This window comes from Scyliorhinus canicula, chromosome 8, assembly GCF_902713615.1.
Source record: "Scyliorhinus canicula chromosome 8, sScyCan1.1, whole genome shotgun sequence".
Classification (NCBI taxonomy): Eukaryota; Metazoa; Chordata; class Chondrichthyes; order Carcharhiniformes; family Scyliorhinidae; genus Scyliorhinus; species Scyliorhinus canicula.
In genome coordinates, this window is record NC_052153.1 from 65990351 (window position 1) to 66015387 (window position 25037).

Genomic DNA, 25037 nt, shown 5'->3' on the forward strand with positions numbered 1-25037 from the left:
GTCACATAAAAGAAAGAATCCACAAATAGTGTGTAATTTAAAATTGAGCTACAATGGCTAATATTTACCGCTAAGGATGTGCTACATTCACATAACTAGACAAAGAACAGCTTGCCACATTTTACATATTGGCCAGTCAATAAATGATAGAAAAACTAAATTAATACGAGCCATAAATTTACAATAGGATTTCACAAGATCTACATCACAGAAACAGGCCATTCATCCCAACCAGTTAATGCTGGTGTTTATGCTCCACTTGAGCCTCCTCCCATTTTTCCTCCCAATCTATAACTGCACCAATCTATTCTGTTCTCTCAGATGCTTGTCTAGTTCCACCTTCAATAGAGCTAGATTATTTCTTTCAACCTCACTTTGTCGAAGTGTGGTGCACATTTTCTTTTCATTTTTGGTGAATATATTTCTTCAGAATTTCCCACTGTATTTCTTGGTGGCTATCTTATATATCTTACGGGCTGTTTAGCACACTGGGCTAAATTGCTGGCTTTGAAAGCAGACCAAGCAGGCCAGCAGCACAGTTCGATTCCAGTAACAGCCTCCCCGAACAGGCGCCGGAATGTGGCGACTAGGGGTTTTTCACAGTAACTTCATTTGAAGCCTACTCGTGACAATAAGCGATTTTCATTTCATTTCATATCAATGGTCTTTAGTTATGCTCTTTCTCACAAGAGGAAAGCTTTTCTCCGTACCTACTCTATCAAAACCTTACAGAATTTTCAAGCCCTCCGTTAGGTCACCTCTCAACTTTCTACTTTCAAATGAGGAAAGACCGAGCCTATCAATCCTTTCTTGACATGTACACTCTTGCATTTCAGGAACCACCTTTGTAAAGTTTTTCTGCACCGTCTTCAGTGCCTCTATATCATTTCCACAATATTGCAGCCAGAGTGTATGCTGTACTGCTTATCAAGAAGTCAGTGGGGTTGATTATAACTGCCCCTTTTTGTATGGTAAGAAGTCTTACAACACCAGGTTAAAGTACAACATGTTGTTTCAAACACTAGCTTTCGGAGCACTGCTCCTTCCTCAGGTGAATGTATGGCAAGTGCCTTTTGTGTAACACGTTTCATTCACCCAGATGAATAAAGTCTAGCCTTGTGCATTTACTCATGAACTGTAGCTTTGAGATGCTGGTATTATTTTCCTCTTTCACTGAAGCCCATAATGTGAATGTATGGACAAAATTAAATCTATGCATAATTCTATTAAGCTATTCAATCACCAACATGTCCTGATCTGTAGACCAGGATCCATGAGCATTACCTGCAAGCACTAGTCTTTGCTTTCAAATTGTTGCCTAGGCTCTGTTTATGTCTTTGCCAATTAGGCAGTTCATTTAGCCTGCCTGAGAATTGTAAAACCTGCAGAATGGTAAGTGCTTAAGTTGGGTGGCAGGAGAAAATCCAGTCACAAATTATGCCTGCAATATTGGCCATTAATCACACCCACATTTTGAGTTTCAATGAAAGGGGAAGATATTGCCTGCAAATGAAATCAGCAAATCAGCTACAGCTGATAAGTAAACTCACAAGATTGGAGTTTCTCCAACTGTGTGATTGGAACATATTACACGGATGGCATTTAGCATATGCAATGTCATTCAAACAAAGGCACAATAAGGTTCACAAAACAAAATAGTTTAAATTTGATGCACGATTGTCTTCACCTGTGATGATATTGAGAGACATGGGGAAGCTGGTGCAGACTGATTTGTGATGAAGAAAAGATTCAGGCTGAGATAGTGTTCATGGCTGCAGAGTATCCTCAGGAATTCCAGTCTCATAGAAATGAGGGTGGGCAGTGATTGCAGTTTGCCCGACAGCTACAAAGGAGCGGGTTCAAAATAATGTTAATGAAACCAACACAATATTCTGGTTCATATAAATGGTCAGTTGTATTTAGCTTTCTTTTGTTTTAAAAAAAATATTGAAAACTTCTTCATTATAAACAGAATAGTAGAAAACAGTTGCTTCAAATTACAATGCAATAAAAACACAATCAACAATCTAGAACACAACTAAACTTAATCCCCCCCCCCCCCCCCAACATTAAACTCCCTTAACAACTGACGGTGACTAATTCTTTGAATAATAAAAGAAATGGTTGCCATCTTTGGTGGAACCCTTCTTCTGACCCCCTAATGGTGTACTTGACCTTCTCCAAATGTAGGAACGACCTGAGGTCACCCAAACAGGCCGAGGCTCTGGGCGGAATAGGATACTTCCACCCAAGCAGAACTCACCTCCGGGCTACTAAGAGGCAAAGGCAAGGACACCCTCACCGCCATCTGCAGCACCGGTGAGTCTGACATCCTAAAAATGGTCACCAGCGGACATGGTTCCAGATTGACATGAAGTATCTCTGACATGGTGTTGAAGAAAGAGACCTAAAAGCTTACTAACTTGGGACAAGACCAGAACGTATGAGTGTGGTTTACCGGTCTCGGAGAACAACGTTCACACCTGTCCTCCATCCAGAAAAAAACCCACTCATCCTCGCCTTGGTCAGATGAGTCCGTGTGCCACCTTGAATTGGATCAAACTAAGTTGAGCACAAGATGATGTGGAGTTGACTCTGGTATTTAGCTATCTTTTCAATTTTGTCTGCTTTCTTTCCTTTAGCAGCTGTCCAGTACTTTATCCAAATGACTTGTGTGTGACAATAGACAGCAATACTGTCAGGCTATTCAACTACAGGAGCATCACAGTCATGGTATACACATGTACATAATTGTTAGCATGGATTCCTGGTAAATGATTAGGAGCTGATCATTGTTTGTCTCTATTTCAAAGATGCTGCAGATAATTGCTGCACCCAATAGCACCATGGTGAGGGTTAGAAAACTCAACATTGATAAGAATTGAACCCTGGCAGCCACCTGGTCCATAAGGTATAGTAACAAAGTTTAAGGGCTGGATTTTTCTCAATTTTCCTACTCAAAACTGGGCAGCATAGCAAAAGAATTGGAAGATTGAATGGTATTGGAAGAACAGCAAGGAAGCTTCATTCACCTGTTTCAGCAGGGAAATCATACAGTGCCTGGTGATCATCTATCACAAATAAATGAAGTAGTGTGGGGGAGAGAAAAGGTGTCGTTGGGAAACCTGGAGGGGGATTCTCTGTAGCCCAACGCCAAAATCATGACGGAGAATGGATTCCGATGGCGGAAACGGGGCGGGGCTGGCGCCAGATTGCTGCCGGTCCGCCCACTCCAAACCAGCAGCACTGTGACGCGCGCTGTTTCAACGCCATTGGTGCATCATCGGCCAGGCCGCATGTGGCCCCAACGGTCGGGATCCCAGTATGCCGATTGCGGACAGTGTCCAGCGCCACCAGATTTGGCTGGGACCAATGCCGCTGGCCGGGGAGGCTTCTGCTAGGACTGGGGGGATTGGTGGAGGGTAGCCAGGGGGTGGGCTGTGGGGTCGTGGTTGGCAGAATAGGGTTTGCGCACGGACGGCGCCATGCTGTACAGCGCAACTGCTGCAGGTTGTCAGCCGTGCATATGCGCGGCCTGGGACTCGGCCATTCTCCGGCTGTTTTTGGCGCAATCCGCGGGCGTGTCACTAGGCGCCGGTGTTAGCCCCTCACCAATACTGAAATCGGTGAGGGGTTCATGCTGATTTTCCTGTCGTGAACATCCCACAGTACTTCGCCTCAGAAACTCAGAATCCAGCCCTGGTTCTTTCCCACTGCACTGCTGCCTCATTTTCTTGTTCAGCAGCAGTGGACTTCCACCAAAAGCCCAGCCAACATTAATTCATAAGCCCGATAGCAGGGAAAGTAGATTGGGGTAATATCGAGGGCAATGTGATGGCCAGAAGTCCGGGCTTAACCTTCCACTGGCAGCACAATTCACCCCAGAGGAAACTTCAGGCCTGAGGCAACACTACATGTTATTTATATCAAGGTTTAATGGGCAAAAATTGTGCTTGTGTTCTTTTTTTGAATGGAGTACAGCTAGGATGTGACTACACAGTCATCATCGATAAACAGCCATGTTTCCAATTCTCTCCAGGTTATAAAGGGAAGGATCGCTGTAGGAAAGGAAAGGCTATTCTGGTGGCTCTCCCAAGATTTGATTCCAGAGCTAGCTTGGCAGGGACATTGGGGATAGGCGGTCTGTCTGCTCCCTAGGCTGGAGCAGTTTGCCCAGATAGAAATTTGCCCTAAGGCAAAAATAAATGGGAGTAATGACCAATTTCCTGAAATTACACTATGGGACACTAATGGCTTGTTATTTGTCTCTTCACTGTTTTAACAAAAACATGAAAACAAATGATTTAAATTCAAAATAACCCAGAGTAATTTCAGATCAACTTAATAAGGTGCCACCTGGGCACTGCCAGGTGTCAATTTGTCCATGCCCAGGGGTGCCTCTACTCATTGCCCATGCCCAGGGATGCCTCTTCCCAGATGAGATGGGATATTGGGGCTTGAGGAACCCCCAACAGGCGATTTGGGTATCGGGGGTCGGGAGATCGGGGCCTTGTACTGGCAAATGGAGCTCCTCCGTGCAGGAAATGCAACTGAGAGCGGCCTCGGTAGGCATTCCCCACTCAGGCCCCAGAAAATCCTAAGACTGCCGTTCAATAATGGCATCCCACCACTACAAGATGAGGAACGACCCTGCTAATCCCGCCCAGAACGGGAGTCTTTACTTTCCGTTAGATCGCACCCATGATTTAGGCATTTGATCATTTTCAGACTTCTCTCAATATTAATTGTAAAGAATGCAATTTTGTGCTTGACATTGTTGTGTGAAGAATATCAAGAAGTTGTCTTAGACTTGTACACCAGAAATGTAGCAAGAGAACATGTTTTTTTACCTGCTGGCAATAAATTTTGATGAGATTAAATACAAAGCCACGGTCCATGAGAGAAAGGAGGTCATACAGGAAAAATGCCAAGCTTATGTTGATCTTTTCTGCTTGTTCTGCTTCCTGAGATGAAGAAAATTAAAATCAATATTTCACAACCTGAGAAATGTCTCTTGAGGTTTCAATGGTTTTTGTGACACCTTTGATTTAATCTGAAGTAGTTATTTCAATCACCAAGGCCTCAATATTAAGGAGGAGGCAAAAAGATGAGGAGAAGCATAGTAGCTGCTAAAGAATTGAACAGGACTGGGGATCTTGAAGCCCTGCCCAGTTCAATGGAAAGGCGTCATTTGAATAATTTTAAGAAGTACCCTTTCCAACCAGAATGACTGCCTGCCTAGTGAGAGGGAAGAGTTAAGTACTGGCAGAAGGACCAGCCTGGAGACTTGTGGTATTAGTTGTCGGCAGTCAGTATGGAGAGAAGGCTGCTGGCTATGACTGAAATCTGCAGGGAGACGAAAGCCTCCTTATTAATTCGAACTTATCCTTTCATGGGATGTGTGCAATGCTGGCTGGGCTAGCATTTATTGCCCATCCCTAATTGCCCACTCAGTGGTTTGTTCGGCTATTTCAGAGGGCATTTAAGAGTCAACCACATTGCTGTGGGCCTGGAGTCACGTGTAGGCCAGACCAGGCAAGGACAGCAGATTTCCCTGAAGGGCAATCATGAACCAGATGGGTTTTTTTATGACAATCGGCAGTGGTTTGATATATTAACCTACCCACCAACCAACCTGCACACACCAGGGCTGTGGTGCGGTGGGAAAAAAAGAACATAATTGAGAATGTTAACTGCCTGACAAGATATTTTACCTCAGTGACATTGCCTTTTTAAACATTTTGACATAAAGCGCAGATATTAAAAGAAAATCTACCTTTTGCTGTTTCACAAGAATCGTGCCAATCTCTGCAGTAACAATAGTAACAATAGTAATGATGTCATCTTTGAAGCGATCAGAGAAGCGTAGTTTTCGGGAAGAATCCTGCTTGTCCATCTGGCAAAGGTACTGAGCCATGCTTTTAACCTTTGATTCAGAACAAAAATGTTTTTTATAATTATTACAAGAACATTTGTGAAATCACAAATCAGTAAAATCACCAAGAGATAAAGATAAGGAAGAAAGAACTAGCATTTAAGTAACCTCCTTTACTTAAGGGCTTCTCAAAGTGCTTTGCAGTCAATGAATTACTTTTGAAATGTAGTCACTGATTTAACACAGGAAATGTGACAGCAAACACATATTTAGGAAGTCTCACAAACAATAAGAAAATGACCACTATTCAAAAGGATGTTGCTTGAGGGACAAATATTGGCCAGTCCATCTGGGACAACTCCCTTACTCTTCTTCAAAATAGTGCAATGTGATCATTTATGTCCACCTCACAGGATATACCAGTGTTTTTCAAACTTTTTTTCCGTGATCCATTTTTACCAACCGGCCAACCTTTGGGACCACGCGCATGCGCACCAATGAGCGGGCATGCATGTGCAGTGCGCCCGCATTTTTTTTATGGTCGAGGCCATCATCTTGAAGGCCGCTCGCAGCTGGCATTGTTAAAAGCTGGCTGCTGCGGATGTTGAGCGCGAATTTGCACAATTGGGAGTGCCGCGACGGAAGGCTCCGCGACCCACCCACAGGTCAGGTCCCGACCCCGACTTTGAAAATGCCTGGGATAAACAGTACAATGGAGTGAGATTTCTCTATGATTGCTGAAAGATTAGTGGGCTTGTTTCTGCTTGTACAGGTGGACGGTGGAGGTATCTTTGTATTCTTGCGGAATGCTTTCTTGCAGCCATATTGACTGAAAGAGTTCAATGAGCTTCTTGTCCAGGAATTGACCTCCACCTTTGTAGACCTCAGCTGGGATGGCATCAGCTCCTGGAACTTTGCAACTGGACAGGAGTTTAATTATGTTTGTCAGTTCTAACAGTGTGGGAGGGTCGTTAGGAGGACATTGGTGGCCACCTGAGGTAGCCTGTAGATTGCTTCTTTACTAGCGAATAAAGACCGATTGAGGATGCAGTTAGTATTCATAGAATCCCTATAGTGCAGAAGGAGGCCATTCAGCCCATCGGGTCTGCAGCCACCCTCCGAAAGAGCACTCTGTGCAGGTCCACTCCCCCGCCCACCCAGCCCTGACCCTATAACCTAACTTGCACATCTTTGATCACTAGGATGCAATTGAGCAAGGTCAATCCACCTAGCCTGCACATCTTTGGACTATGAGGGCAAACCGGAGAACATGGAGGAAACCCATGCAGATTTGGGGAGAATGTGCAAACTCCACACGGTCACCCAAAGCTGGAATTGAATCGGTTTCCTGGTGCTGTGAGGCAGCAGTGCTAACCACTGTGCCACTGGGCTCATCTTTATACAATTTGGCATTTTTCTGTGAACAGTTGACCCATTGGCATGAGGTTTGGTAGTGAACCAGTAGGCTGGGCTCTAAACAGTTTTCAGAGCATCATAGAATCTCCACCAGTCCTTGAGGTCTGCCTATGACTGAAGCTCATCTGCTGCCTGATTCAGCCAAGTGTTTTGCATCTCTCCGAGCTTGCAGTGGACGGTTTTGCGGGTGTTTCGGCAGGCATCATGTTTGGATAGTGATGACTTGTCATTGAGAAAAACCCTGTGGAGGCGATATTTCTCCTCCAGTAGTTTCTAGATTACCTCATTGTTTCCTCGTACCAATCTTGATTCTTACGAGGGGTGTAGTCAAGGGCCTCTAGATCAGCAGAGTACATTATATCCCTGAAAGCTGCCCATGCATGATCACTGCAGTGAGTGTCCAGTTTCACTGCACACAGGCAACTTTCTCTCTTGAGAGATTCCTTCATGACTCTGTTTGAGCCTTGAGGTATTGAGTTGCTTCTGTATCTTCATGCCCTGTGTGCCTCGTGGGGATAGATCTTGATGTTTAGCTTTGAAAGCTAAGGGTTCCGGTTGTGGCTATGCCTGGGTAGGTCGCACAGTCGGCAGCTCCTGCCGATAACGGGCTTTCGGGCCCTTTTAAGGAGCCTCAGCAGCATTTGTTCGACGATTCCCGGTGTGGGAAGGTAGCAGTGAGGGTCCCCCAGCACTGTATGGAGTGGACCAGGAGCGGAGCGGAGCGGTAAAAAAAGTGGCTTTAGAGCAGAGAGGAGAACGGGCGCGAAAAAACAAGATGGCGGCGGGCGGGGACCAGGCAGCGTGGACCCAGTGGTCTCGGGAGCAGCAGGAGTTTTAAAAAAGCTGCTTTGCTGACTTGAAGGCGGAGATGTTGGCCCCTATGAAGGTGTCGATTGAAAGGTTGGTGGAGACCCAAAAGATGCAGGGGACGGCGATGAAGGAGGTGTAGCAGAAGGCCTCTGACAATGAGGATGAGATTCTGGGCCTGGCGGTTAGAGTGGAAGCGCACGAGGCGCTTCGCAAAAAATGGCAGGGGAAGCTGGAGGACCAGGAGAATAGGTCGAGGAGGCAGAACCTGCGGACTCTGGGTCTCCCTGAAGGCGTGGAGGGGTCGGATGCTGGGGCGTATGTGACCACGATGCTGAGTACGCTGATGGGTGTGGGGGCCTTCCCGAGGCCCCTGGAGTTGGATGGAGCGCACAGGAGGCCGAGGGCGAACGAACCGCCGAGGGCGATGGTGGTTAGGTTTCACCGCTTCACCGACAGGGAGTGTGTCCTGCGATGGGCGAAGAAGGAGCGGAGCAGGAGGTGGTAAAATACCGAGATCCGTATTTATCAGGACTGGAGTACAGAGCTGGCCAAAAAGCGGGCAGGATTCAACTGGACTAAGGGGAGGGGGTGAAGTTCGGACTGTTGCAGCCGGCAAGACTGTGGGTCACATACCAGGAGCGACACCACTATTTTGATACGCCGGATGAGGCATGGACTTTCATCAAAAACGAGAAGCTGGACTTGAATTAATGGTTTGCAGTATGTTATGTGGGATGTTGGTGAGGGAGAGGGGGGGCGATGCTTGTTTGGGTGGGGTTTTTCCCCGCGTTTTCTTGGGACTGGGTGGGCCCGTAGCCTCGGGGACTGGGGTGAGGTTGCAGTTGAAAGGAACAGCGACACAGGGGTGGGGTCGGCCCAGGCAGGGAGGGTGACTTTTTCCTGCAAAATGGTGGGGGCGGTACTTGAAGCGGGGGGGGGGGGGGGGGGGGGATACTGTGTTCGATCTCCGCGTTGGTTTATATGGGGTGTAGGGGTGGGACTTTCACTTTCCCACTTTGGTGGGGGGAGGGCTGGTGATTTGGATACGAAATCCAAAAGGGGATTGGAGGCAGAGGCGGGAGCGGCCGGGGTCAGCATGAGTCAGTTGACTTACGGGAGTGCAATGGGGGGGGGGGGGGGGGTAGGGGGTTAAGCAGTTGCTTGGCCGGGGAAGGGGGGGGGGGGGTGGGAGGGGGGAACTGGGTTGCTGCTGTGCGGATTGAGGGGGAGTTGACGGTAAGAGGGAGAGTCGGGGCGGAGAGCCTCCGCCTGGGGGGCTGGAGAGTGCAGGAGGTGTGGGCACGTGGCTGGCCTACAAAAGGAGATGGCTAGTCGGCAGGGGAGGGGGGGGGGGGCGGGGAGAGAGAGAGAGAGAGAGAGATAGCCCCCCCGATCCGGCTGATCACGTGGAACGTGAGAGGCTTGAATGGGCCGGTCAAGAGGGCCCGGGTGTTTTCGCACTTAAAGAGGCTGAAGGCAGACGTAGCCATGCTACAGGAGTTTAAATACCATTAGACTATCAGTAACAACTGAGGGAGGCAATTCAACTTATTGACAAGATGGTTCATGATAGAAAGCTTACACCAGCGTTTGCGCCATTCTTCTTTTCCAGGCCACTTCAAAAGAACATGTAACCTGCACTGATATTCTGGAGTTGGCTCTCCTCAGGAAGATGAATCTTGCTGAGGGTAGTGATCTGGAAGTTGTACCTATCCAGCTCTCTACAAACTCAAGCAGCCCTTCTCTCAGGTCTGTCCATTGTAGATTTGCCCATAAGGGAGTGCATATATCATGTGCCATGTCACCTTTACTTTCTTTTTTGAGATTGACTTAGGACCATGTTGATGGGATCTCTGCCAGCTGCAGCCTGTTTGGCCAGGGGCTGCCTGGTCAGAGAGGTGAAGTAGACAATGTTTAGAGCACCGTTTCTAGCCCCTTCCTCATACTAGTGAGGTGAGCAGTGTGGTATTAAAATGGATTGCTCAGTCGCAGATGGAGCTGCCAAGTTCCATTTCTGCTTCTTTCCAGTAAAAAATAACCCTACGGCATGAGCTATCTATGTGCGGTGCGGGTTTGCCCCTACACCTCCCAGTGAATCCACACCTGCTGCCATATCGCTTGCCTGTCACCACAAGACTTGCAAAAGGCAAATAATGAATGACAAGTGATAGAAAGAGGATGAACATGGCTTCATGCGCAATTCTGTTCTAAGATTTAAGAAAAAGGTACACTGCATTGATATAGATTCAGATTAAACAGAAAAGCGACAAAACAAAATATAGGGATTGAGACATGATCACACTAAAATTCCAAAAGAAAAATTGGTAATTGACAAAAAGGAAAAGGATTATGGGAGAAAAAGAACAGGAAAGGAAGAAAACAACTGGTTCAAGTCAAATTGGTCGGGAAGAATGCGTGAGGGAAAAGAAGAGAATTACATGTTTGGAAAGAAGAATGGAGTCTAACAAGATAGTTTGTGACAATGAGCATTTTCAAAATACATCAATGTGAAATAGTTTTCAATGACACCAATTGGCTTTGATTGAATTGGAAGTGGACGTACCAAAAGCTCATAGAAGAACCAGGCATACTTGAAGACATTTTCTCTCACCATTCCCGCACTAACGACCATTTGCAGTGCCAGCTCTTCATGAAATTGCTGGATAATAATGAAAAACAAGATTTTACAAAAGATACAGATAAAAGAATGACCTTTCTTAAAAAGCCTTTATTAGATTTGTCTTTGCCCACTCCTTTCCCTGCACTTAAAGATAGCAAAAAAGCTACAGAAAATTGTTAAATTTTGTGACATAAATTTTTAAACTTTCCTTATGAAATACTGCAATAGTTACAGAAAACATGGGCGCAATTCTCCGACCCCCACGCCAGGTGGGAGAATCGCGGGAGTGCCGGGCTATTCCCGCCACGCTGCCCTGGCACCCGCATGCGATTCTCCCACCCCCTCCCCCCAAAACGGCGTGCCGCGTTTCACGACAGGCCGCTCGGAGAATCGCTGCTCGCCATTTGTCGCAGGCGAGCGGCGATTCTCCGGCCCAGATGGGCCGAGCGGCCTGCCCAATCCAATGGGTTCACGCCAGTGCCAACCACACCTGGTCGCTGCCGGCGTGAACAGCACGTGAACGCTGCGTGTGTGGTCTGTGGGTTGGGGGTGGGGGGGAGGGATGATCGAGCACCAGGGGGGCGCTCAGTAGGGTTTTGACCCGCAATTGGTGCCCACCGATCGGCGGGCCGGCGTCTCTAAAGGATGCACTCTTTTCCTCCGCCGCCCCGCAACATCAATCCTCCATGTCTTGCGGGCGTCCGCGGGAAGGACAGCAAGCGCGCATGTGCGGGTTGGCACTGGCCAACCTGCGCATACGCGGGTGACGTCATTTACGTGACGCCAGCCAAGTAATTTACGTGGCGCTGCTCCTAGCCCCCTGGGGGTGGGAGAATAGGGGGCGAGGAGCGGCCTCCGACGTCAGAGTGAAACACTCCGGTTTTTACTCCGGTGTCAGCACTTAGTCTCCCGATGGGAGAATTTTGCCCCATATGTTCAAAAAGATTTGATCCATATTTTAATTATTCCCTCCTTTTAATTATGTAAGACAGAAATTGACAAACAATTTTGAACATGCGTAAGATTTATGTTATTGTGCCTCCAACTAGTGAAGAATTGTGGCATTTTTAAAGGATAGGCATATAGACCGCGGAGGGTCAAACAAACAAGAGCTTTATTGGAAAGGTGTTTACTCTACAGGTGGTTAGAATAGACTGCCCGTTTGCCCGGGCAAATGGCTGGTGACGGCATCAATAAATCACGTGATCAGACTCTTAGAGTGACCTTTTTCCAACTAGGAAGAAATATGAATACACAACAGGAATGTTCAGCATATCCTACAAATCAGCATTTGCTTACATGTGAGAAATATGCAGATCTAGAGTAACATTGCGGGTTCCGTAGGGGCTAGAACTCTTTTAATCACCCCTTCGACATTTCTGCAGCCCCCCAGCCCATTTAATCTGGCTAGAGTATCATGATGGGTGCAGGAAAACCTGCTGGTAGAATACTCACCAGTAAGCAAAAGCTCTCCATGGTAAAGCCAAGAAATACTGGCAGTGTTTTGGCTACATTAGTTAATTACTGTGAAGTGAACCTTTTTCTTTAGTTTGTATCAATTATCCATTAATTATTGTTTGATCTAGATTGATTTTTGTTAATTTGTTACATTAAAAGTCTTAAAAAGTGAAATCTTGTCAACGGTTTATTTTAGATGGCTATTCGAAAAATTAATCTGTTTAAAAAAGTTAGCGATCTCTATGGGTTCATAACAGATAAACCCAGAAAAGGCCAGTATTATAGTTTGAAGGACTGGTCAGAAAACCGATTCCAAACTGAGGAAGCCTTGTCTAATAATCAATGTTTCTTTCAAGTTCTGGTTCCACTGCTTCATTGTAAGAAACAGATGTAATAACTCTGCAGTTTGATCATTCCGCATGAGTACTGAACAATCACATCTTTTCTTATAGGTCTAAAATAATATATAAGCTCACCTTAGAACAGAAGCAGTACAAGAAGCAATACATTAGTTAGAATTTTGTTCAAATACCAAACTAATGTGACATAACTTACCATAGAAGATACGACAGGGCATGTCCAAACTGAAATATTGGGCTATTTGTGTTCATTGTTGTTCGGTAATAAAGACTTAGCATGACAATAAATGCAGTAGGTCTGACAACTGACCCTCCCCTTTGATGTTACCAGAAGGAAATTAGTTCAATGATTTGATTAGAACTATGAATCTTAGTCCTTTAGCAACATGTACCAACTGTTAAAATTCGACATGTGCCTTCAGAAAGGGGTGCACATATAGAGGAGGAAAGAAAATTAATCTGTGGGGAAAGAGGTTGTTATTAAAGCAAAACAAAACATTTGGCAATGTGATCAAAAGGAAGACTGCCACACAAAACAACAAAGGAGACAAAGGAGGGTAAGCAGCACTCACTTCGAAATTAGTGATTTCAATATATGTACACAGATAGGACTGCAGCACACCAGTCCATTCGCTCGGTCGGATGTGAAGTTGATATTAGTCAGCAAATATTATTAAAAATGCACTTCCTAACTTTCCATTATATCGTGGGCATAAGGAGTAATCAAACCCGTGCCTTTTGAGTACTGGGAAAGAAGCCTAATGGCAAATTAATCAACTATCACCAGATCATTATTACATTGAAAAATTGGTTGATTGAGGCTGAATCATAGAAATTTTCCAGAACGGTTTTCAGAATGTAACATGCTCAGGTGTCACAACCCTAAAACCAATGGGACAACACATTTGCCATTCATCCCATATCTCTAATAATTTTGTACAACAGGCCATCTACCACTACTTACTTAGTCCTGTTACCATCCTCTTTTGCCTTGCCTCACTCAATCCCTCCTGCCTTTCACTCTATCATAGAGCTTCTTTTTGTTCTTTCTCCCTCCCCATTTTGTTTGCAGGATATGTGATCAGAATTAGTTTGTGACCAGGGCATTAGAAGGTGGCAATCACGGTGGTACAAATTTACAGGAAAATGTTTGATGCGGTATAATTTAACACTAGGGAACAGACGATGAAATAAACAAATGAAAACATATTGAATCATGGAGCAACCCTGAGGGACTTAATGGCCAACTCCAGCTCTGATTTCTTAAGATTTCAGCAGGTCTTATTGTGTTCTTACTCTTCTTTCCTGCCTCCGTCCCTGTAACCTTTAACTCCCTTGTAGATCAAAACTCTCTCTCATTCAGCCTTGAATATATTTAATGACTCAGTCTCCACTAATCTCTGTAGAAGAGAATTCCATAGATTAATCTTAAATGGAAGATCCCTTATTTTTGAACAGGGCCTCTTAGTTCTTGATCCTGCCAAAAGGAGAAACACCTCCTGAACATTTACTCCATCAAGATCCATCAGAATCTTATATATTTTAATAAAATTATCTCTCATTCTTCTAAACTCTATAGTGTGTTAACATGACTTGCTCAACTTTTCCTTACACCCCTTCATCTCTGGAATCAACCTGGTGAACATTCTCTGAACTGGTTTCAATGAAATGCAGTCTCGCCAATATTTGGTACAGCTCGAGCAATACTTTCCTATTTTTAAACTCCACCCCCTTTTAATAAAGGCCAACATTCCATTTGCCTTCCCAATTACTTGCTATACCTGCATGTTGACTTTTTGTGATTCATGTACAAGGACACCCAGATCCCTCTGTGTTGCAGCATTCTGAAGTCTGTCTCCGTTTAAATCACATTCTGCATTTCTATTCTTCTTGACAAAGTGGACAACCTCATTCTTTCCCACATTACACTCCATCTGACAAATTTTTGAACACTCACTTGACCGATTTATATCCCTTTGCAAAGTCTTTGTATTTGCCTCACAGCTCACTTTCCTACTTATCGCCAGCATAACTGGTTACAATACAACTGGTCTCTTCATCCAACTCATTAATTATAGATTATACACAGTTGAGACCTCTGCACTGATCCCTGTGGCATTCCACCAAGTATAGTTTGCCATCCTGAAAATGACCCATTTATCTCGACTCGCTGTTTCCTATTAGTCAATCTCCACTCTCCGTTTCTTGTTCGTTAGTCAGTCCTCTATCCATGCTAATATATCATCCCCAACATCATAAACTCGTATCTTGTGGATTCATTGTTAATGTGGCACCTTATTGAATGCCTTTTGAAAATTCAAATACACCCACTGCCCCCCCCCCCCCCCCACTGTTATTCCACCTGCTTGATCCATCCTCAAATAACTCCAAACAAATGTCAAACATGATTTCTCTTTCACAAAACCATGGATACTCTGCCTGATAGTATTATGATTTTCTAGATGTCTTTCTACTACCTCTTTAGTAAGATTCTAGCATTTTCCCAATGACAGATGTTGGACTAACTGGCCTCCTGCTTCCTCTCTCTCTCATTTCTTGAGCAAAGCAGTCATATTTGTAGTTTTCTAATCCATTTTGACTGCTCCAGGATATAGGCAACTTTGGAAGATTGCAAACAACTCATCCACTGTCTCTGCAGCCACTTCTTAAGACCCTAGCATGTAGGCCATTAGGTCCAGGGGACTTGTCAGCCTTAAATTCCATTAGTTCTCCCATTACCTTTTCTCTAGTTATAATTTCAAGTCCCTCCCTCCCTTTTGCTTTTTAATTTTCTACTATTCTTGGGAAGAATTCTGTGTCTTCTACTGTAAATAGGGCTGGTTTAGCACAGGGCTTGAAAAGCTTTGAAAGCAGACCAAGGCAGGCCAGTAGCACGGTTCAATTCCCGTACTAGCCTCCCTGAACAGGCACTGGAATGTGGCAACTAGGGGCTTTTCACAGTAACTTCATTTGAAGCCTACTTGTGACAATAAACGATTTTCATTTCTACTGTAAAGACAGATACAAAGCACTTGTTCAAAGTCTCTGCCATTTCTGCTTGTGCCATTATTAATTCTCATCCTATAAGAGACCAATTGTTACTTTAGCAATGATCTTTCTTTATGTGTATTTGTATAAGCTTTTACTATATGTTTTATATATCTTACTAGTTTTCTCTCACGCTCCAATTTCTCCCTCTTAAGTATTTTTCCAGCCATTCTCTGCTGGATTCTAAAAGTTTCCCACTCTTTTGGCCTGCCATTAATCTTTGTAGCATTGTACGCTTTTTCTTTCAATTTGATATCACCTTTAACTTTCTTGACTAGCCACGGATGGTGCATCCTGCTGGTAGAGTCTTTCTTCCTCAATGGAATATGTCTTTTTTGAGAGTTATGAAGTATCTCCTTAAAAGTCTACCACTTCTCTACCATTTTAACTTACAACCTATTTACCCAGTCAACTTCAGATAACTTTTTCTTCATGTCCTTGCAACTGCCTTTATTTAAGTTTAAGGCACCAGTTAGGGACCCACAATTTTCACTCTCAAACCAAATGCGAAATTCCACCATGTCGTGATCACTCTTGCCGCTGGGATCCTTTACTATAGGATCTTTAATGAACCCTGTCTCACTATACATTATCAAGTCTAAAATAGCCTGGTCCTCAGTAGGTTTCAGAATGTATCAATTCTGAATACAATCTTTCAATTCATGCATTAGGTTACCTTAGTCTCCGTCAATTTCATTTGTTGAATGAATGTTCAGATTAAAGTGACCCATGATTACTGTAGTACCTTTCTTGTAAAACCCCATTAATTCTTGATATTAACAATTATGTAAGTACACACTACAATGCTTTTCATCTGCACCCCAAATATTGTGAATTTAGAGATGTCTCATTGATCCATTTATGCTCATAATTCACTTCATTATTTCAGCCCTGTTAATCTATGCTGATACTGAATGAAAACATACAGCAATATTTCCCTCAGTGTTACTCAGTACTCAAAAGGGTAAATAGACGGACCTTTCAAAATTGGAAAAAAGTATGCTGTAATTAGCCAAGTTAAAAAGCAAAATAAATTGATTTAGTGCAGACAATATTTATTTTGCATGGAAAATAAAATAAAATGATATGCGCCATGGGAAGATATTTGTTAAATGTAAATGACCCCTAAAAAGATTGAAGTCTGTTACATGCTGACTATTTTGTTAGAGAAGGTTCAATTAAGATCTGATGACAAAGAATAACTGAACAATTGCAGCTCTATGGCGTTTTTGTTAATACTGAAGCAATCCATTACTAAGAGTATTACAGGTCTGCCCTGCATGTCGAAGAAAATATCGAGTGGAACTTGAATTTGCGCCTTTCACGCTCACAATTGCTGCATTGTCAATCTCAGTTACATGGCTATGTGGAAGTGCCAAGCTGGAGCCAGGTCCTTCCACATGAAGTGGAAGGTCGGCCCAACAGGCAAGTAGTTGCCACTGCAAGTAGCTGCCTCAGGACACTATTCAAATTCCTCCCATTTATGCAATTAGTGATAGCTGTAGCATGGTACTGGGATGAAATGAGGGAGGAAAATAAAATTTGTATTCTCACATGTACTTAAATTAAAATATTAATGGATCAAACATGTTGAGTTTTTGTCCAATAATTTAAATAGATTATCTGTAAAAAATCAAGTTCTTGAATCAAAGTGGCAGTAATGTTTAAGAGTATTTCTGTCACAAATCAGTTGAATATATAACTCTAATCTTATTATTTATATTTTATGTCATTTGGGACTATCATGTGATGATTTCTTTCAACATTTATTTTGTTCATTTCATCTAAGGATTGAAGTTAGTTTTGTTTAAATATGCATGATCAATCATTAAAAATGAATTGTTTAATATTGCTGGTAAATGTAACTTATTTGTGCATCTGTAACGTTTGCTGACATGCTTTTTCTGTCAAAAATCCGAATACAAAAAGCTACGAAAGACCTTATCAAAAAGGTATAATGTTCATAGAAGTATCAAAGTATAGAATGAGTTGACATTTTTAATTCAGTAACTAAGGCTGCAGCAAGGCATACATGGAACAATTGTTTGCAATTGGGTTTAAAGTGCTGTGCTGCCAGGTGTAACAAACATCTCCTTGTGTTATGTGGCAGTCTACCTTTCTGGTTGATGATCGTCCAACAGAAACAGCGTTGTGGAAGTAGCTGCTGACTTCGACATAGGAAGACATCCGAACGCCACTTCGATCCATTCCCTGGAGTAAAAGATCCAGGACAAAGCATAGCAGGGAAAATGTTACACAGAATCAAAGAATGGTTACCTCACAGCAAGAGGCCAATCGGCCTGTCATGCCTGTGCTGGATCTCTGAAGGAGGGAATTCACCCGCCTTCTTCCAATCGCCCTGCACATTTATCCATACATGGAGCTATCAACCACCTCTGGAACTCTTGAAATGTCAGAAGAGATTAATAATTCCAACCATAGGACTGTCGCAATATCAACCTACAGCTTCTATTTCTATAGTACCTTTCATGTAGAAAAACATCTCAAGGCATTCAGTGACATAAGAAAACAATAAAAAAAAGATCTGAAGGGCAATTAATGCCCACTTAAGGACCTCATTCCATCACCACTGGTATTAGCCCAGCATGTATGTAAGTCTTGCCATACATATTCTTACTTCCTCACTCATTCGCCTTGCACCTCAATGCGCAACCCCCTCCCACCATCACTCACCTCTAGCCTGGGATCAGAAATGATCCTCGGTCTCAGGTGGGTGTTATGCCAGCAGAAACCACTGCCTCCCACGTAGTGCTGCCATTTAATGGAGCTGCCGGCCTCCATGAGAAAAGGTCTGCCACTAGACTGTCACATACTTGAGTGGAAGAAGATGCTGTTGATCTTTGACTTAAGAGGCAGAGAGGGCTTCTTGCTTGCTCCCCAATTGGCGACCAAGACTTTTGTCAACTTCACAAGATCTGGCCCAATAGGTGGCAGATGCTAGATCAATAGGTAATTTTGAATCAAATATATATATATCGATATTTGTTAAACAAAGGGAGGTTGAGCAAAGGCACGAATATGGAGTTAGGTTTCAGATGAGCCATGGGGCGCAATTCTATCCCCACCTGTCCCCCCGCTGCATTTGGTACACCTCCTGCTATTCCCGGGTATATCAGGAGAGCCCCTAAACACAAGTTGTGCCCGACGTTGAATGGGTGAGATACTCCCAGCCTGTGGCGCCCAGCGCAATCTGGTTCCCACCCTCGTTGGACATGAACCAGGTGACAATATTTACATTTGGCTTTAAACTGATTTAAATCTGCTCAGCCCGTCCAAAGCCGGAGTTTCCCAGCTCCAGGGTTTCTCCACCCCTGCCAGCTCAGCCGGAGGCTGGCGGGAATCACTAATGGTTTCCAAAAACAGAAACCAGTTGTGGTGGGCATGCCGGGGAGCTCAGAGGTCATTTGATCCTCAGAGTGTTCGGAGACGGGTCAGGGCAGTGTCCTGGTACTACCCACCCTGGCACTGCCGACCTGACACTGCTAGAGTGGCAGCTGGTAGTGCCAAGGGCCTGAAGGGGAGGCATTAGGGGGGTCCTGAAGAGGGTGGAGGCTAAAGGGAGTGGCTTAAAGGGAGGGGTGGGTTGGTCCTGAAACTGGGCCTCGGCGACCGAAAGGCAAGCAGCTGGATTCTCCATCGGCAGGATCCTCCCCTTCACCGGCAGCGCACTCATGCCCACGGATTTCCTGACAGCATGGGGGTGCCCACAATGGGAAACCCCATTGGCCGGCAGACGGGACGGTGGGCCCCAGCTATCAGCGGGGGTGCATCGCACCAGAAAACAGGTGGAATACAGGCAGCGGGACTTGGCTGAGGCCATCCGCATGTGCAATCTGTGCACCTGGATGGTACTCTTACATTGCCAACAGCAATGCCCATTGCTAAACCCTGGCCGAAGGTATTGGCAGGATCAGTTTATCTTCTTTTAAAAGACCAAGTAACAGCTTGTGGTCCGTGATTATTGAGAAATGACATCCATAGATGTATTGGTGTAGTTTTTTGACTGCAAAGATCATAGCCAGTCCTTTCTTTTAAAATTAAGCGTAACGGCACTTTGTGTGATGCGTAGGCAATTGATGGGACAACACTTCCCCAATACCCTATGGTGCCTGATATTTCTTTGGTGGGTGAGAGGGAGGAGCGTGCCCCCGGTACCTCTGTGGTGGGGAGGGGTGGTAGAGGGGGAGTGTCCCCCCACCCTCCCCGACCCCCTCTGATACTTCCGTGGTTGGGGGGGGGGGGGGGGGGGGGGGTGGTTTGACCTGAAGCTTTCTTTGCGGGGGGAGGAGAGGGGGTGACCCCCAGTATCCTTGGAGGTTTGGGTCAATTTATTTTAAAGATCTCGATCTCAGTGAAGCCAGCCATGCAGGCTCTATCAGGCCCCACCCTGCCAGAGTGACGGTGTAAACCACACTCCCAGATTTGCTGTGCACAATGTGCCAGAAATTCCGGTCTGAAAACTCAACTGTGTTTCTGGAGAGAAACATGCTGGTTTTCAGTCAGAGTCTGACACACTGGGCGCGACCTTCCCTAAAGGGAACTAAGTGTCCGAGTGAGCACGTTTAGCTATGTGTTTCCCGACACTCACAATGCCAAGAAACTCGTGGCTATTCAACGCGACTCACTTTGAATAAAGGCCTGAACGGGGAATGCATGGCCCAGATCGCACACAGCTCCATTTTTTATAATTGTTAAATGGACCGAATGCAACAAGGGGGCTCCCCCCTCACCTCTGCCCGCCCCCCCCCCCCCAACACCCACGGCAGGAAACCCCTGCCTGATCGGCGCATGTAAAAAAATGGCAGCTTGGCACCTTGACAGTGCCAACCAGGTACCTTGGCAGTGCCCCTGCCAGCTGACAGTGCCATCTGGGCAACCTGGCAGTGTCAGGCTGGCACCCAGGTGACATTGCCAGATTGGCACTGCCAGGATATCCAGGTGGCACCAACAGTGGGGGAACTCTGATTCCCTTGGAGACCCCCATGACTGCCGTTCCATCTGGTCCTGGTTTGTGGGGTCAAGTACCCACCCAAGATAACCGAGGCAAAGGGATTGAATCCCAAAGCCTCAGGTACCTTGGAAATCTGCACATTAGGAAGTCTGCATATTAGTAAGGCTTGCTGTCTCACTCTAATATACAGATTTGCTCAAAAGTGATTCCCGCCCACTTCCCCTTGCAACGTCTAACGAGATTCTGTTGAATCTCAAGGCATGGCGAGCCGGGCAGAATCCGCGAGTTGGATCTCCCGACTTTCACCGGCCATGCTGCACTGCAGCGATCTGCTTTTCTGGCGCGGTGTGGCTGGAGAATCACGCTCTCTGATAAATTTTGGGAAAATTCCACCCACTGAAACTGTTTTGACATTAATGTTATATTCTCTGGCTATTATCAAAGCACCATCAGTTTTCACAAGTAGGGGCACTGAAGTTGAAACATATTTTAAATTGTAAGGCAATTGGATGAAGATACCAGAAGTGAATGGTAGATTAGGGTAGAACTGCATACTGAGATGATTCAGTAATCTGGGTTAAACAGCAATGGATTTAGTTGGCCTTCATTCATTCATTTATGTCTTTTACAGAAAAACTGATTTCTAAAAAGATTTGTTCGAATAAAGTTCTCTTGATTTGAGCACCATACCTTTGAAGATGAAAGAGTTTTAACTTCATCTGCTAAAACTGGGGTGCCTGCAATGTCGGGATTGCTGCTGCTCAGGATGCGGGACTGCAACAGTCTGGAGCCCACATTGACAGCACTGGAACGTCCCACGGTATAATAACGACTTTCTGGGATAATAGGACCTGCTGCTGGAACTAAAGAAAACAGTCTTAATCAGCAAAAACATCATGGACTGTCCAATCACACCTGGGTGAAGAACAAAGAACAAAAACAGGCTTGGGTCCAGACACACACACACTCAAAATCATGTCTGAATCTGTGGGGATTGAAATATGCAATAAGCACACCTTTGTTCAATTGAATGGACACATTTTTATGGTGTACTTTTGTGGTGCCAAATGGGCCAAACATATTTCTCTCAGCACCAGTTGGCATTTTCACATACATACCATTGCCAGTCAGAAGCAGAGCTTTTAGACATTGCTCTGCCAACTTCAGACAATGAAAACAAAACACTGGAGAAGGGACAGAAGGCCAACTTCAAAATATCTGCTAACAAGTGTCAGTTTTTAAGAAGTGAAACAAGGATTATAAACAAAAATCTATTGTTGCGAATGTATTTGTTAGCCTGTTCTTGCGGTAGTGGTGATGCCTTCGTCCAAGTCTTGTACTGTTTCAGACAAACCAGAGGCAAAAACCAAAGCATTAAAAAAAATGTGGTCACATCAAAGCTTTATTTTATCAGACGACTGGATGATAGCTTGATGCAGCACTATTAAATGCATTGTTAGAAAATAATGTTAACCTTGCTCATTTTCAATAAGGCAGGTAAATTATGCATTTTATTAAAATGTGAGGGCAGCAATTATTTATTGGTTACTTTAGTGGTCTTTGTGTAATTTTGCACATGTGCTATTTTGGTGTCACCGAATTAGAACAATTTGCTGATGAAATATTTAATTGCACTCTAATTTCCCCCACCTTATTACCCCAACGGTACCGACTATTGCAAGGATATAGCTCTCTTGGTGCTAGGTATCCTTTATTACCTTATCCAAGTAGCTTCCTGATTGAGCCTAAACAGGAGACGATGGCTGGATATACAACCAGGAATGTTATTGCAGAGCAGTCCAACTCCATTCTCATTTAATGTGCAGTATTTTTCAGTAGGAGCTATTGGTTAGTGAAGAGCAACAGGAAATCCAAGGAGGAGAAATTCAACTCCGCGTTTTTAATGCAAAGCTAATACTGATCTTCCAAAATTTACAACATAACCTGACGTGCCTAAACTGCGCTGGAATTTGCCATGTCATATTGGGTGAATTTCACTTGCCCAAGATACATAATTGAAACAGGTGTTAAGTTCTTCAGATGGTAAAGTAGGATCCTATACTCATGGTAGGACTCCAGGTTATTGGTTCATGTACAAATGAATGGAACTTGTACCAGAAATGCTCCATTTAACAGTATTAAGTCTTGAGCGGCCCTTCAAGGGATTTCTTCAGGAAGCTCAAAAAAAGGCCCAAGAGATTTTTAGCTTTTCATTTTTGTGGACCCAGGAGAAGGATAGCTCCTTCAGACCCATTTGGTGGGCCGAATTGTCTACTTCTGCCTATGTCTTAGGGCCAAAACAAGCTCAGGCCTGATACTGGTACATTTGAAGTCTCCTCTATGATCATCGCCTCACCCTGGCTCTCAAACCCTGTCCTGCAACCTGAGCTGGGCCGAGTAACAGGCTGATTTTGCACCCTCCCTGATTGGCAAATTACAATACAGATCCCAGAGGGGAGGTCATGTGATGTGAATGCCGGAGCGGCTGCATTTTTGCAAGCTCTGGCTCTGCTCATCTAGTCATCCTTTATTTTATCCTTGGCTTTTCTAGGGATATATGCCTTGCACTATGTCGCTGGCGGATCCCCATTGGTATTTTGTGAAGAGGGGCAGAGATAAATGGTAGAAAATCCTCATTTGACTGTGACGGTGGGAGTGGGCTGGGCTGAGTCTTTATGAAATGAAAATTAAATGAAAATCGCTTATTGTCATGAGTAAGGCTTCAAATGAAGTTACTGTGAAAAGCCCCTAGTCGCCACATTCCGGCGCCTGTTCGGGGAGGCTGTTATGGGAATTGAACCATGCTGCTGGCCTGCTTGGTCTGCTTTCAAAGCCAGCGATTTAGCCCTGTGCTAAACAGCCCCTTGTTAGAGCTCACTTGGAAGATTTGCAAGGTATCCTTGGGAGAATGGTGAAGGCGAATGGGAAAGTCCTTGCATTGGAAGAGCCCTTTCCCCGGTGAGGGCCTGACTTCGAGATGTTGAGATCCTGCTGCATATGTGTCATTTGTCCTGACAGGTTCAGGAGCGAGGGGGTTGGCAAAGCGTGTCCGTGAAGCTGGTCCCTGCCGAGAAGTGGGGGACGAATCCCCGATTGTGTTTGAAGATTGGCTGCCATGCGTTAATCACGATTTAAAAATGAAATGAAAATGAAAATTGCTTATTGAGGAAGAACTTTATTTACACGTCGTGTGGTAATGATCTGGAACTTGCTGTCCACAGGTGTTGTGGAAGCAGTAAAAATCAATAACTTCAAAAGGAAATTGAATGGACACATGGAGGAAATAAACTTGCTGGGTTGTGGGGATGAAGTGGGGCAGTGGAACTGACTGGATTACTCTGCAGGGAGCCAAAATGGATTTGATTAGTCGAATGGTTTTCTCCTGTGCTGTAAATGAATCTATGATTCTAAATTAGGATTGAGCTTTTAGCTTCTAATACTTAAAAAATAATTTTACAAGAGAGTGCATTAAAAATAACTTGGTTGTCGTGTTCTCAGGCCTGGGCCACCCATTTGAAGGCCCTCAACAAAACCTCGACTGGCAAGGGGATGAAAATCATCACCGGGTGTGATGCGTCATAGAGTACTACAATGGATGTCCACTCTAATAGCTTCTAACACAGAGAATAAACCAATACTTACCTCCTCTAGCTATCTCTTTCTGAAATTCTGGCAGGCGAAAAACATAATGGACATAAGACATCAGTAGGCAATTGCGCCCATGTTGATCCTTGCTGAGGTCAGGACTGTTATGAAGGCTGTTTACTATCGACACAACTGACTCAAATGTGAATTGGGCAAGATTGGCTGAAAATTAACAATACAGGAGTGTTAGAGTCAATGTGATGTGACAATTGTAACTGCAGTAATTTTCCATTCCCTACAGACCGAGGCACAAAAGACAGATCTATAGAACTGTCAAATGTTGAAACAATGGTAAAATCCAGGATGCTGGGTACTTTCTAAGACTGAGGCAGCAACACCCAATTCCAGATAAGCCTCCTAAAAATAGGCAGTAAAATGCTGTGCAATTGCCTTTTTGCAATAATTTAAACTATATCAATAATTATTAGTCAATAAAATCTAAACTTTTAAAACATAAATGATTTAAATCTGTACTTGTAAAGCAAGAGGACAATTATTGTAATAATCAAACCAAAATATCACGGATGCTGGAAATCTGAAATTATAGAATCCCTACAGTACAGAAGGAGGCTATTTGGCCCATCGCGTCTGCACCAACCCTCCGGAAGAGCCCTCTACCGAGGGCTCATATCCCCATAATCCCTCGATCCCACCTAACTTTTGGACACTAAGGGGCAATTTTAACATGGCCAAACCACCTAACCCGCACATCTTTGGATGTACAATAAAAACATAGAATGCGAGAAAAATTCAGCAGGTCTGGCAGCATCTGTGGAGAGAAAAAAGGGTTAACATTACGAGTCCACATTACCATTCTTCAGAGCTGAAGAGAGG

General features: G+C 44.5%; 1 protein-coding gene across 2 annotated transcripts in view; it reads right to left on the reverse strand.

Moving 5' to 3' along the window:
- Positions 1–25037, reverse strand: part of dock8 (dedicator of cytokinesis 8) — a 368411-nt gene that overhangs the window by 77906 nt on the left and 265468 nt on the right. Inside the window, exons 21-27 of one of the 2 annotated variants that reach the window (XM_038804697.1) lie at positions 24201–24365; positions 21249–21421; positions 17702–17797; positions 10665–10760; positions 5777–5926; positions 4851–4964; positions 1688–1843 (exon numbers count right to left, since the gene is read on the reverse strand). In XM_038804697.1, coding sequence (XP_038660625.1) covers positions 1688–1843; positions 4851–4964; positions 5777–5926; positions 10665–10760; positions 17702–17797; positions 21249–21421; positions 24201–24365 — 950 coding nt within the window. The remainder of the gene's footprint in view (positions 1–1687; positions 1844–4850; positions 4965–5776; positions 5927–10664; positions 10761–17701; positions 17798–21248; positions 21422–24200; positions 24366–25037) is intronic. The other variant, XM_038804698.1, reaches the window with a different exon arrangement.